Source organism: Lissotriton helveticus, chromosome 11 (assembly GCF_964261635.1).
Source record: "Lissotriton helveticus chromosome 11, aLisHel1.1, whole genome shotgun sequence".
In the NCBI taxonomy this organism is placed as follows: domain Eukaryota; kingdom Metazoa; phylum Chordata; class Amphibia; order Caudata; family Salamandridae; genus Lissotriton; species Lissotriton helveticus.
In genome coordinates, this window is record NC_136072.1 from 1083301657 (window position 1) to 1083314753 (window position 13097).

Below are 13097 nucleotides of genomic sequence, written 5' to 3' on the forward strand. Positions count from 1 at the left end.
AACAGTAATTGGTTACAAATCCAGATTATTTGCTTATCTTTCCTGTTACCTCTGGAATATATTTACAAAACCACCCTGTGAATAATGGCATACACACATGACCATAACCAGACCTCCTCTGTTGTGGATAAGAACCTCCATTGATTTAAAATCACCTTTTGATTTGTTTTGCGAGATGTAAAAGCAAATAAGGTGAAAGGAGGAGGGTGCAATGACAAAAATGGAGGTACTGGTCCCGCAGCCAACAGTGCTTTCCACGGTCTTCTGGGTCTGGAAGCTGCCATCGTTAGGAGAGCCTCGAAGAATGACTAATTAATTACACCTGGCCATGCTTCCAAAATTTTTATAATCCAAGTTTCAAGTGCTCAGACGCAACTTGGTTGCAGGTAGAATTAATGTAACGTAAGGACCATCAGTCATTCATCCATTCAGAATTTTTAAAAAAGCAATGAGCAAACAGGTCATATAAAAGTATTTATTTTGTACATGTCGTTGGAATGTTGCAAACTTTATATATGTTTTAGGTATAAGACAACATGTATAAGACAACATGTTAAAACATGTAAAAAGACTGAACGAAGCACATGGAAAGTTACATCCTGCTAGCACATCAAACTTTCGAAGCAACCAGTAAGGACATATAAAAACTGAATGTAGAGAACACATCAATACAGAATACATTAAGTGCATTGAGAAATCACAAATGAGAGGAAATGTAACCGTGGAACTGGATGCCCGTTTTTTCCAAGCGTGCTTTGAGAAATCTTGCTCATGATTTCATTGGCTCATTCCACCGGGACTACTGAGCCAGGTAAGGCCCACATCACATTCTGCATATCCTGCGCTAAATGCATATATTATTGAGGAAACTGGTCAGCACTACTTTCCGGCAATGGATTGCCACTTAAACCGGGCATATTGACAGCATACCAAATCTACAGAATCTGCTGTGTGGGTACACTATCCTTCCACAGAATAGATCTTCAAAAATCAAGTCAATGAATTAAGGTTCAAGATGAAAGGGATTGTGAAAGATGCCCATGACTTGCAAGTTTCAGGAATATGCCTGTCTTTGGAGTATCATATAATGCTGATAGAGAAAGTAGAGCTAATGTAATCCTCTGAGTGGTTGAAATTCACATATGAAAAAGATTCATTGGGCTTTACCAGAACAGCTAATACATAAGGTACGAGAAAAGTGCTATTTTGCATTAGGCTACGCATGTTGAATAACAATCATTGAGAAGAACTAAGATGCTATTGCTGAGATTCTGCGCTTGTTCAGATAAACAGCAGGTGACAGAACAACGGCAATTTCTATATTAGGACTGAGCTGATTGTGATAACCTGAATTCATTACCTATGTATTAGGTTATTCTATACATTACCTATTAGTAGTAGAGGGTACTGTTTCATAAGCAATTCCTATGACATACCTTTAGGTAGTAGACTGTGAAAACAAATCGGTCATTAGTATGTTACGAATTTGTACATATGGCCTGAATATTTTTTTTTAAAGAACAAGGGTCCCTTACAAATAATTATCTTAGACCATATTTCAAAGAAGTATGATAACATTTATGTCCTGATGATGGTCCCAATACTCCAATGGGCTCGAAAACATCGTTGACAAACTGTACTATGACCCCTAAAATTGATATAGAAGTAAAAATGCAAACATTGGTACTTATTGCAATATGTGACATGATTTCCTTGTCTTTATTATAGTCATGTGTAAAATGTCTGAGTCCTAAAAGTTGTTCACCCCCTTTTTTGTTGCATCTCCCACTTTATTTATATGTTATACGTTCTAATAAATCATTTGCTATTCCATTTGGACAGTTAACATGGATATTATCATACTTCTATGTAACATTGTTTAAATATTTTATAGTAAGGCCTGAATAAGACACAGCTGCGTCCAGCTGCAGGTGAAGAATATACGGGCATAACCAAATGTGAAAAATGGATAAGAACAGCATTCCAAAACAATAAAAAATATAAAACAGTCTATTTACAAAAAGCCTACACTGTGATTAAGGGATTTAGGTAATACTTCTAGCACTCAATTTTCATAATTTTTCTAGCAAAGTGATGCCTTCAAGAAATGATTCAAAATAGTCTTTTCATTACGTACACCACACCTGTGGGTTGAATCAACAGAGTAGCCACACATCTCAACATGCAACTTTCATTTTATACTACACGTGGCGCATTCGCCATATTAACCCAGCAGTCTCAGTCTTTACTTTTAACACATAACTCGCATCTGTATTTTTTATTGGTTTCTTATAGAGAGCAGAAAAGTGAACTGTTATGGTGTTCCTGTGGGTGTTCCCGATGGTGTTTCGAACCCCGAGTTATCACTGTCTGATGTTTCTGGGCTGTTTACATTCTGAAACTTGGCCAAAAGAGATGTATTGAAGCTGAGCGAGGGAGTGGTTGTCGAACTAGAGTCCACCATAGGAGTGCCTCCTGGAGACCTGCACAGGATCAAAAAAAGAACCACAATTAAGCAAATGTTAGTTACATATAGTAAAGCAAGCCCTTAAGCTTCTTCACATATCCACAATTGAGAAAAGAATTGTGCCAAATGGTAGTTGGCTATTAAACCATAAGACATTTTAAGGACAAAGTGAGGTAGGCGGATTATGCATGCGGGCTATTCCAAGCATCCTGCATCATGTCTTGTGAATCTCAACCTTTGTTTAGAAAGCTATGCTGAGTAGAAGCTAAATTGGAGTAACTACTGGAAAGTTAATATTTCAATACTCTTACTTTCTGGCTCGTCTGTATTATAACTTTATGTGACAGATCACAAAATCATGCAGGTAGGAAGGCACTGCTAGCAAAGATGCAAATGGGTTCAGCCGAACAAGTTGTGAAAAACAGTGTATCGGCACTGGAAATGCGATTTAGAGATTTACAGAACATAATTCTACAGCATGCCACAACATATTATTCGTTGAATTTTTCACAAGGGGGAACTTTGCCTATCACTTGGTTTATTTCATAATTTCTTACCATTATCTAATTTACCAAACAAGTGAACTTTCCCACACCTCAATAGTTCAATTACATTTATGATACCCCCTACCTATCTGATTTTTCAGTCAGTGAAAATATATGGTGAATTGAATGATTACTCCAGATTCCTGTGTAAGAACCTACATGACAGCACTACAGATCTGCTTACGGAAAGTCACAGATCTTCGGCTTGCATCCGTGGAATGGTCCAAGTCAATGTGATGTACACGAGCCAGCGAAATATGGAAGACCAGCTGCCAGGTATGCTCCTTCCATTGACAAAAGCCCCTGAGTCTTCATCAGAAGAATGGCTGATGCCTTGTCTCAGAATCCTTCATACCCAACTGTCAAAGATTTCATTTGGCTTCAAAAATAAAACTGTGTAAGCAGTTTCTGGAATCAAATTAAAGTCTACAACATCCTTAACACTTATGGTGGTTGGGTTTGTGGTTAGCGGCACTTGGTTTCACAGAAGAAACACACAAGCTTCTGAAGTACAAATAGTCTGTACATTACTCAAAAGGCTACTAATAAGGACATTTTTAAATCAATTGAAAACTCAGCTTGATGCTAAGTTACTATGAACATGAATAAAACAACAATCTGATAACACAGATGACAGTGAACCCACATTGCAGGAGGGACGACAGTACAGGCATGCTGTCATTGACAAAATAAATTAGGTTTATGTAAGCTCTCAAAATGGGGAAAAGTGAAAAATTCACAATACGGAGTCTCCCAACACTTTTGATGTAAGTACTTTTATCATGTAGTTACTCTAAAAGAACTTGTGATATCATTGCTGTGAAGTACAAGTCACTTACCTTTGGTAACGCTCTTTCTGGTACAGACTATCTAGTTGCAGACTCTTCACCTTTAGAATATCCCCCAGGCGTTAAACTGGATTCAGAAACTTTTGCATAGAACCCAGGGTGCTGGAAAGTGGCACCAAAAACTTCCGCATGGATGCCGCTCTGCTTCGTGAGTGACATATGGGGCCTATTATAGGTGCCATTCCCACGCGCCTACATGAGTATCTTTCGAGAATGTCTGTGCCTCTAGACAAAGTGCCCCAAATGTGAATTTATAGAGCAGTGTGCAGATTCCTACTCTTGGGATCTTATTAACGGGCAGAGTCCAATCACAGAATGGGTAGGATGTGAGGGTCGGTAAGGAATCTGTGGCTAGATTGAGTGTGTACTTGTAAAGAACTGACACATGAAAACAACTTTTAAAACCATTTCTTAATCAAAGAGGCATTTGCATGCGGAGACAAGCTGTGTTGGCCTCTTTTGCACCTGAGGACCCGAAGCTGAATTGTCACCTGGTGAAGTTCTTGAGGCAGGTGTAGCTTCATCCCCTTTTAAATAGATATCAAAGCAGTACCCAACAGGAGGAGGGCTGTGGATGTGCTCAAACCAAGAAGTCCTGCAAGACCGGGTGGGCAGAGTGCTCTTTCCGGCAGACTTGGCTATTGAGACAACAGTGCTTGGTATGGAGGGACAACCATATAACTGCCTTCAAGATGTCTAGGACAGGGATCCACATACTAACGGAGTGGTGACCACATTGGCCGATGGGCATGCAGTCCTCTGGAGACTGCTCCTTTGCTATTGCTAAGCAGATCTTAATGCAGAGCACGCTCTAGCGTGAGAAGGTACTCTTCTGCACTGCCCTGCTTTTTTCGCTCCAGGGAACCCCACAAAGAGCTGATCGTTCACCCGATGGTCTTTGGTACGATCAATGTAGAAGCGGAGTGCTCTTTTTGGGTCCAAGCAATGGACTGTCTTCTTATTAGAGAAGTGAGGTGGAGCATAGAATACAGGGAGGTCGATGGTTTGCTTGACACGGAACAGCACCACAACTTTTACTAGTAAAGATGCCCTAGTTCGCAGAACCAGCTTATTAGGGAAGAAGGTGGTGTATAGTATAAGAACAAAGAGCCTGAAGCTCGCCACACGCTGTGTTGAGGTGATGGCAATGAGGAACACGGTTTTGATGTGGAGCGGCTCAAGTGTAGTACTCACTAAATAAGTAAGGACAAGACTGAGGTCCCATTGCGGAATCACAAAGAGAGAAGTAGAAAACATGTTGCAACTGTTTCAAGAAGCACATCACAACTGGTGATTTAAACACAAAGCGTTGATTGAGCATCCGTAAGAAGGGATAGAGGGCCAAAAGATTACCGTAAGCTGTGCCCAGAACAAAGCCTTGCCGGACGTGAGGCAAACAAAATAACAAAACATCAGACAGGTTGGCCTGGAGGTAGTAAATCTGTTGAGTGTCGCACCAAACCAGAAATTTGTCCCAACAACAGGTGTATGCAGTTTTTGTCAAGAGACTCCTGGCTGCCAAGATGACATGAACTACCTCCGGAGGAAGGTCTGAGATGTCCCTGCTGAATCTGAATGCATGAAGGTGGAGGATGTGGAGGCTGGGGTGGTGAACCAGACCCTCCTGTTGCAATAGAAGATCCTCCCGTAGGGACAGCCTGATTGGAAGACAGATGCTCTAGCCCAGGAGTTCTTGATATCACACTCTCCTTCGCCCAGTCCAGAGCCACTAGGATGAATTGGGCCTGATCTGTCCTGCTTTTGAGAACACAGGGCTGGAGTGGAGTGGTATCAATGGGAAGGCGTACTAGAGTCCTGAAATCCACCCTAGGCGGAACGTGCCTTCGAGCAAGAGACTCCTTCAAATCTCCAACACACAGAAATACGGACATTTCAAGTTCTAGGCGAACAGAGACTGTGAGCCACTTCTGGGTGTAACTGCCTCTTGAGATGCACCAGGCAAAGTTGTCCGCATTTGTCCACCCTCACGTTCAATAAGCCTTCCAGGTGGTTCATCACCATGGAAGATGACTTGACGGTCTAGCAATTTCCAGAGCCGCAAAGCCTCCTGGAACAGGTTTTGTGACCCCCCCACCTCGCATTATTTATTGTAGTACCACATGGCAATGACAATGTTCACAAGCATCTGTAACAGACCACCCTTGATGAATGCCAGTAAGTGCCAAGCAGATGAGGAGCCAGGACTCTGACAGAGACCAGAGGCCTCTGATCTCCACCTCTCCCAGGTTGAAGCCCCATCAGAAAAGTGACATGATGGTCACTACTATTAGCTCTGAGTGAGTGCTGAGCCAATTGCGGTCCACCACTGCAGATCTTTCACAGTCTCCTCAGAATTCTAGATGTGGCCGAAGAGGCCCCCTTTATGTTGGCCCCACTGGGACTTCAGATACCACTGCAGAGCCCTCATATGCCACTGGCATGCTCAACCAGCAGAATACAGGAGACCATCAGTCCCCAGCAGCCTCAGAACTGACCTCACTGAAATTCAGGACTGAGGCTGAAGAACAAGTTACTTACCTTCGGTAATACCTTATCTGGTAGAAACTATATCCAAGTGTTCTCAACAATAAAACCTGGGCCTTCTAAAACATCACCTGCCTCCTACTGTGTGGAGGTATTTCTAGTCTGCAAAACATTTGCGTAACTAAACAAGGTGTGCGCCTCTATTCTTACTAAAAAGCTTCTGCGTGGCTGTGTCTACATGTATTCCTATCTCCCAAACAATTCTCAGAGTGTAGTGAAAAAATGTGTGTAGGGAAGGAAGGAACCTCACGGAAGCAACCACCAAGGAACTGCGGACTGGTACTCGTCAGTGTGTTCCGCTTATCATCATTGGCTCCTTCCAACCACAAACGAAAATATAGTGAAAAAATGTGTAAGTGATACGTAAGAACTCAAATGTGATCCTAACTGCTTACATCTATAATCGCCCAGCCCCCTGGGTAAGAGTACCGCTATTCAATGCTCCACTCGGCTAAAACTGAGCTAGTTACCACTAGCTAAATGATATACTTTATTTGCTGCTGGGTATCTGCTCATCTTAAAACCAACTCTGTCCTGTTGAGCCTCGTTCTAACCTATATGAAGCCAACATGTTTTGTTGCCTATCTTACATGGTCGGCAACTTCTCAAAGGGCTAGGGGTCAGTGCCACACTTTGCTGCAGTTATCCAGCATTCAAACCTGGTGGTTGCCACTAAATGGCATACCTGCAGCCACCAATTTGACGTTATATTGAGAGACGTAAGACCTTGGCCTTGCCCACGTGGTAATATTTTGTATTGAAGTTTGGTGTGCTTTACATCTTGTGACTTCTCCCTTTATCTAGTATTCGCCTTTACCCCCTCAACTCTCCTGGTTGACTGTACACGCTAGTTTGCATCCACTGGACAGATATTTTGCATGCCTCTGTAGAGGGTATACTTGCCCTAGCTCTCTTCATTTCTCGTGACGCATCTTTACTGTTGTTCTTCTCTTTACTCCTACAGCTCATATTTGTATTCTGAAAAGCAAACGTTCCGCCTAGATTTAACCTACTCTGCCGGGTTGGAATTATCACCGATTTTGGGGTAAGGATATGCGGCATTCCTTTAGTCGCTCCCACTACTTACCTTGACTTTAGTATGTGAATTCGCTTGTTGCTTGATTGGTCAGCTATTATATAATACTCTCCCTATTTCTTGATCTTTTACTTCTCTATCAGATGTTACTGAATTTGGATTCAGCCATAGAGGTACACCCTTTATTCCTGCACTCATTTGATCTTATGACTAAATTAGTACGACACAAGCTATGGCTTTGAATATACAGTGTACACCTACATTCATTCGTCTTGCCTTATTTTATTCGCAATTTCACTGTCATGATTTTTACGCATAGATTGCAATAGTGTTGTTGCTGAGGGGCTATCATTTAATTTTACATTATCTGCTCATATTTGAATATTATCCTCTTGTGTAAAACTGTAATGGTCTCTTTACTGCACCAATTGTTGGGCTTTTTATTACAAAATGTTTTATTTATTGGTTTCCACGCGTGTTGGATGACGTTATACTCTACACAAATGTGGGAAGATGTGCTTTGCAGACATTGTAATTTTTATGCCATGTTCTTAGGTCATCCTTTGTTTAATTCCCAGCCCTGAAGAGTTGGAGAACACTGTTTCTCTGATGAAACACATGTTGGCTAGCTGGCTGTTTTCGGTTTGATGACCGATTAGAGAAATCAAAGACTTCAACTTTGGATTGGTTCCGACATGATGTATTTTTATTCTATAGGAGTGCGCGGGATTGTTGCTATATGTATTTGTGTTTGGTTCTCCTTCACAGATTAAGGGGTTTTAGGGTTCACAGATTAAGGGGGTATAGGGTCTTCCCTTCCCTGTCAGCACCATACCAAACTTTTTCCACGTAAAAACTTAATGTAAATATTGGCTGAGCACCACTACTTCCTGTATACGAAAACCCTGCCTGATTTACCCACGTCATCTGTGATGCATCCCACTACCACGGCAGTCTTGTTGTCTCGCCCCTGCAGTTTTATCCTGCAGATCAGACAGGAGACTGCAAGAGGGGGCCTGTTTGCGCGGCTCATAGAAAGGCGCCTCAGAACAACCTTGTTCAAGTTGGAGTTTGTACCACGGGCCAAGAACCGGTACAGCTTAACCAAGTGCCTTAGGTAGATATCCTGACTTTTGGGATCCTTTCTTTGCACCTTGCGATCTTTGTTGTTGCGGATATCCACTCCCATGATGGCAGCTATAGGTGTCTCTGCTCCTAAAGCAGGAAAGGCAAGATTTGGATGCTTCTAACTAAAATGTACATGCATTTGCTTTTTCGTGAACCAACGTGAGGGGCTGAAAGACATTTTTTTCAAATGATTTAGGTGTGAGTTTTGGTGCCCCTTTGCCTGCAGGACTGTCTCTGGCCACCCTGTTACTTCCATTTACATGCTCACCATTTTGTGATGGGCTGCTCTCTTCCCTCACACTTCCCTTCAGCTCCTGTTCCATGCCAGGGCCCAGGCCTAATTCCAAGTGCTCTGCCTCGTATCATGTTTGTCGAGCCATATCCTTGGGATCACCTCTTGCCAGGACCTCCTCTACTTTCCCAGGTCACAATTGCTGCCTCTTAAGCTGCCATTACTGGATGGGAGATTGTTGCAACCACTAAAGGCAGATGCCATCCAGAGACATTTTAAGGCATGGGCAAAATGGGCTCTGGCACCTTTATGCACAAATTAAAAGGGGCATTGTTTGACTGGACGGGTTTTATGTTTATGCTGCTAAATTGTATTGCTTTATCAGATACCTTGAAATATTTATGCGTTTATGCACAAACAGAAGGGGAATTAGTTTTACTAAATAGGTTTGACTTGGGTATGCTGCTGCTTGCTGTACTTGTTCTTGATTTATAGAGAGGAGTGGCGCCGCGGCCAGGGCAACTGACGCTGGGGATTACCGTTCGATCCCCAGCTCCGGCGGCAGGGGTCTGCCCAGCACCATGTGACTTTGGGCAATAGCCCCCAGCGCCGATCTACCCCTTCGGGGGTGATTCGTGTGCTATAAGTACTGTATTTACATTTTTTTTATTTACCAGTCACTTTGAAATATTTGCACTTTCGTGTACAAACTAAAAGGGCATTTGTTGACCAAAGTGGTTTGATTTTTGTATGCTGCTGTACTTGCTACTGTTTTGCCAGTCACTTTGAAATATTTGAGCCTTCAAAAAGGGAATTGTTAGTCTAAACCAGTTTGATTATTGTATGGCGCTGTAGTTGTTCTTGTTTACCAGTTGCTTTGAAATATATGTGCCTTTATGCACATACCAAATGGAGAATTATTTGACTAACCTGGCTTCAATTTTGCATACTGCTGGACTTACTTTCATCATGCGATTTGAAAGTATTTTCACCTTGGTGCAAGAAAGTTGGCATGTTTGACAAAACATACTTAATTTTTGTATATTGCTGGACTGGTGATTGCTTTATTATGCACTTTTGGAAGTATTTGCACTTTTCTTTTCTTTTGGTTTAACAACTAGTTTGTATAGATTCTGTCATTAGGTACTTGCTGATATGGTTTGATTTTATTCTACATGCGGTGTTATTTATGGTGTTGCTTGCACTTGTCTGTAATACGTGTGTCTCAAATCTTGTATGTAGCATTGTTTATACTACATAAATAATAAATTCAAACAGACAAACATCTGCATCAATGTTCTGAAGCATCCAAACAGTTTTCATCCTCAGCCTCGTTTGCCTGCCTGTTTTGTTCTGCTTACTAATAAAGACATGATGGTATAAATTGAAATTGCTTCCTCAGTTGACGTTATTATCATGGACAGACCTAGACAGTCGCAAGGGTGTGGCATTTTGATAATTTACTAGTGTATTTCTCTTGGAATTTGGAGGATACTGAGTTATATCTTGTGTTCTTCTCATGTATATTGTCAGTCAGTCAAGTCTATGGAATTGCAGGTTTGGGTTTGTCTTTCAAAGTTTCAAGTTATTGTCCATCAATGTCAATTCTAATTCAGATCCTTCATAGTTGTTCTTTGATCTTCAGCAAGAGGCAGTTCCAAAGACAATAGAATATCACTCCTTGGCATTGTTCTGATTGCTACTGTTCCTGGGACAATAGAACCTCTCCTTGGCATTGTTCTGATTACTATCTCAGTTAAATAATCTGCTCTTGACAGTATTGTTACAAATGGCGTAGCTTATAAGTTGCGGGTTTTCCACTTTCTCATTAGAAGTTTGAGTCAAGACAATATAGAAGCATTGTATTAAATGTTGGAGGTTTCAAATCAAAATATACCAGATTTGTGGGTGGTGGTGCAAAGTGGTAGGTGGTGGGCCGGGCTGCCGAGGGGGGCCCTCCATGTGCTTTGCAGGGGGGCCAACTCAAGTTCTCGTTACACCCCTGGAAAACATAAGAAACCTAAGAACAAGTTTGAGGTCCCATTGAGGCATTTTAAAGGGAATTGGTGGACACTTGTTTGTGAACCTCTTTAAGAACCTCATACAATGGGCGATTTAGGCAAGCATAGGAGGCTGAAAAGGCCGAAATGTAGCCCTTAACATTTTCCACTGAGCACTTCTACTGGGCTAGCGAGAGGGCGAAATGTTGACAGGAGAGTCTACTGAGTTTTCTGCAGACCATTTAACAAACTTGTTCCATCTGCCTGAGTAAACCATGTTGGCAGTGTGTGTACAGGAGCACAAGATAACATCCACCCCTTTACGAGGCAAGAAAAATGATCTCCGAGTACCCCGCTGAATCTCCATGCATTAAGGTGAAAGCTCTGGAAGTTGGGTAATTACTTGACCCCAGTCAAGAAGTATTTTTCTCAAAACACGAGGAATCATATGGGTGTTGGAGAAAATGCGTAACGAAGTGGAAAGTTCCACTTCCAAGTAAATGAGTCCCCTAAAGCTCCCTGCACATGATACTGGAGGGTACAGAATTTCGGGCAGAGGACTCTTGTGAGTGGAAACAAGATCCACTGGAGTAGCACCCTAAAGCTTGAAGATGTACAGGACTATCTCTGGCTGTATTAGCCACTCAACATCAGCAAAATGACGCCAAATGAGACTGTCCACTCGTACATGTAGTACTACAGCCAGATTATTTGCTACCAGGCGGATCTAATGGTCCTGAGCCCAGGAATAGAGCATCTGAGAAGGGATGATACAACCCTACTCCCCCCAGCTTTTTGATGTACCACATTGTGGTCGTAATGTCCGTCAAGATCTGGTCAGATTGGCCGCTAAAAAGCCTTGAAAGCCAGATGTACTGTCTGTAATTTCTAAAAATTGCTCTTCTGGAGACCAGAGGCCTCTGATTGCCAATTTCTCCAGATGAGCTCCCTAACTTAGGGAGGAGACATCAGTGATAACTGCTTCCCTTGGGACTGGTTGCCTTCTACACTCCACCATCGTGGTCCGCCGCAGTGTCCCTGGAGATTTTGATACAGCTTTGGAGGCTTCCACAATGTTGGAAACAAATCCTGCAGAGGCAGCCTTAGAGGGCCCTCGTGTGCCAGCGTGCACAGATGACCAACAGAAGGCTAGTAGATGTAAGACAGCCAGGACTAGAACGATCGCTCCATTCTGAAACCTCTGAATCATCACTTGGATGTCCTGAACTCTCTGAAGAGGAGGAAAGGCTTGATTCATTGCGGTGTCCAGTAATGTCCCTATGAACAGGATGCGCTGAGAAGGACCCGGTGAGACTTGAGTTTGTTGGGGGAAAAGCCAGGATCGAACAGTAATCTTTATAGTGCGGACTTTGATGAGTCAGTCATCCAGGTGAGGGAATATTTTTATTGCCATGCGCATAAGACAGGCCCTATCACCATCGTCAACTTCGTGAGACTCGAGGAGCGGTAGCCAGCCAACACAGGAGGACCCCAAACTGGTAGTATTTGGGTCCTACTGTAAAGAAAATATACTTCATGTGTGACCACAGGATAGGAATGTGGAAATAGGCATCCTTCAGTTTGACTGACACCATCCAGTCTCTCAATCCTAGCTCCAGCATATTGTAAGCCAAGTATAGCATTTTCAACTTTTACTGCTTGAGGAACCAGTTCAGAACGCTGAGGTCTAGGACTATCAGAGGAGTATCCCTGATAATCCCATTCCTTCTCTGGAACAAACTCCATTTCACCCTTTTGGAACAAGGCTGGAGGAAATGTGTTGGGACATGGAAGAAGAGGAGGAAGGTTTTGTTGAAAGGGTAGAGCAAGGTCTGAAGTGATGGCCCTCCATACCTGCGGAATGTTGGATATCTGTCCTCCAAAAAGTTGCCTGTCTTCTGACAAGGAGGAACTAGGGCTGCTTTCCTGCTAAGGTTTGGGGGGGAGGAGAAATTGAAGGGCGTGTGTTTGTCCTTTGTCCTGAACTCTGTACTGCCTATAGAAAGGGTTTAACTGTTGCTGCTGTTACCCTGAAAAGAAAAGCCTTGAAGTTTCCAAAATGTACAATAGTCTCTGGTTTGGGTCTGAGGCAGAGTGATCTGACAGGGGCATTGTTGTCCTCAAAGCAATCCAAGGCTGAGTTGGCCTTTGCCCACAAGATGCGGGAGCCATAGAACGGGAGGTCTATTAGAGTCATCTGGTTATCCTGGCAGAATCTAGAATTTCGTAGCCATGCAACACGACGTAGGGAAATAGAGGTCTCCATGACTCTTGCAGCAGAGTCCGATGTATCCTGG

The 13097-nt window shown here is 42.7% G+C and overlaps 1 protein-coding gene across 2 annotated transcripts in view; it reads right to left on the reverse strand.

The window, feature by feature from the left end:
• Positions 1–461: 461 nt before the first annotated feature.
• The window catches only part of LOC144792572 (uncharacterized), a 283419-nt gene continuing 270783 nt past the window's right edge, over positions 462–13097 (reverse strand). For both annotated transcript variants that reach the window (XM_078667671.1, XM_078667670.1), the window contains exon 8: positions 462–2483. In XM_078667671.1, the coding sequence (XP_078523797.1) occupies positions 2315–2483 (169 nt within the window). In that variant the 3' untranslated portion in view covers positions 462–2314. The remainder of the gene's footprint in view (positions 2484–13097) is intronic.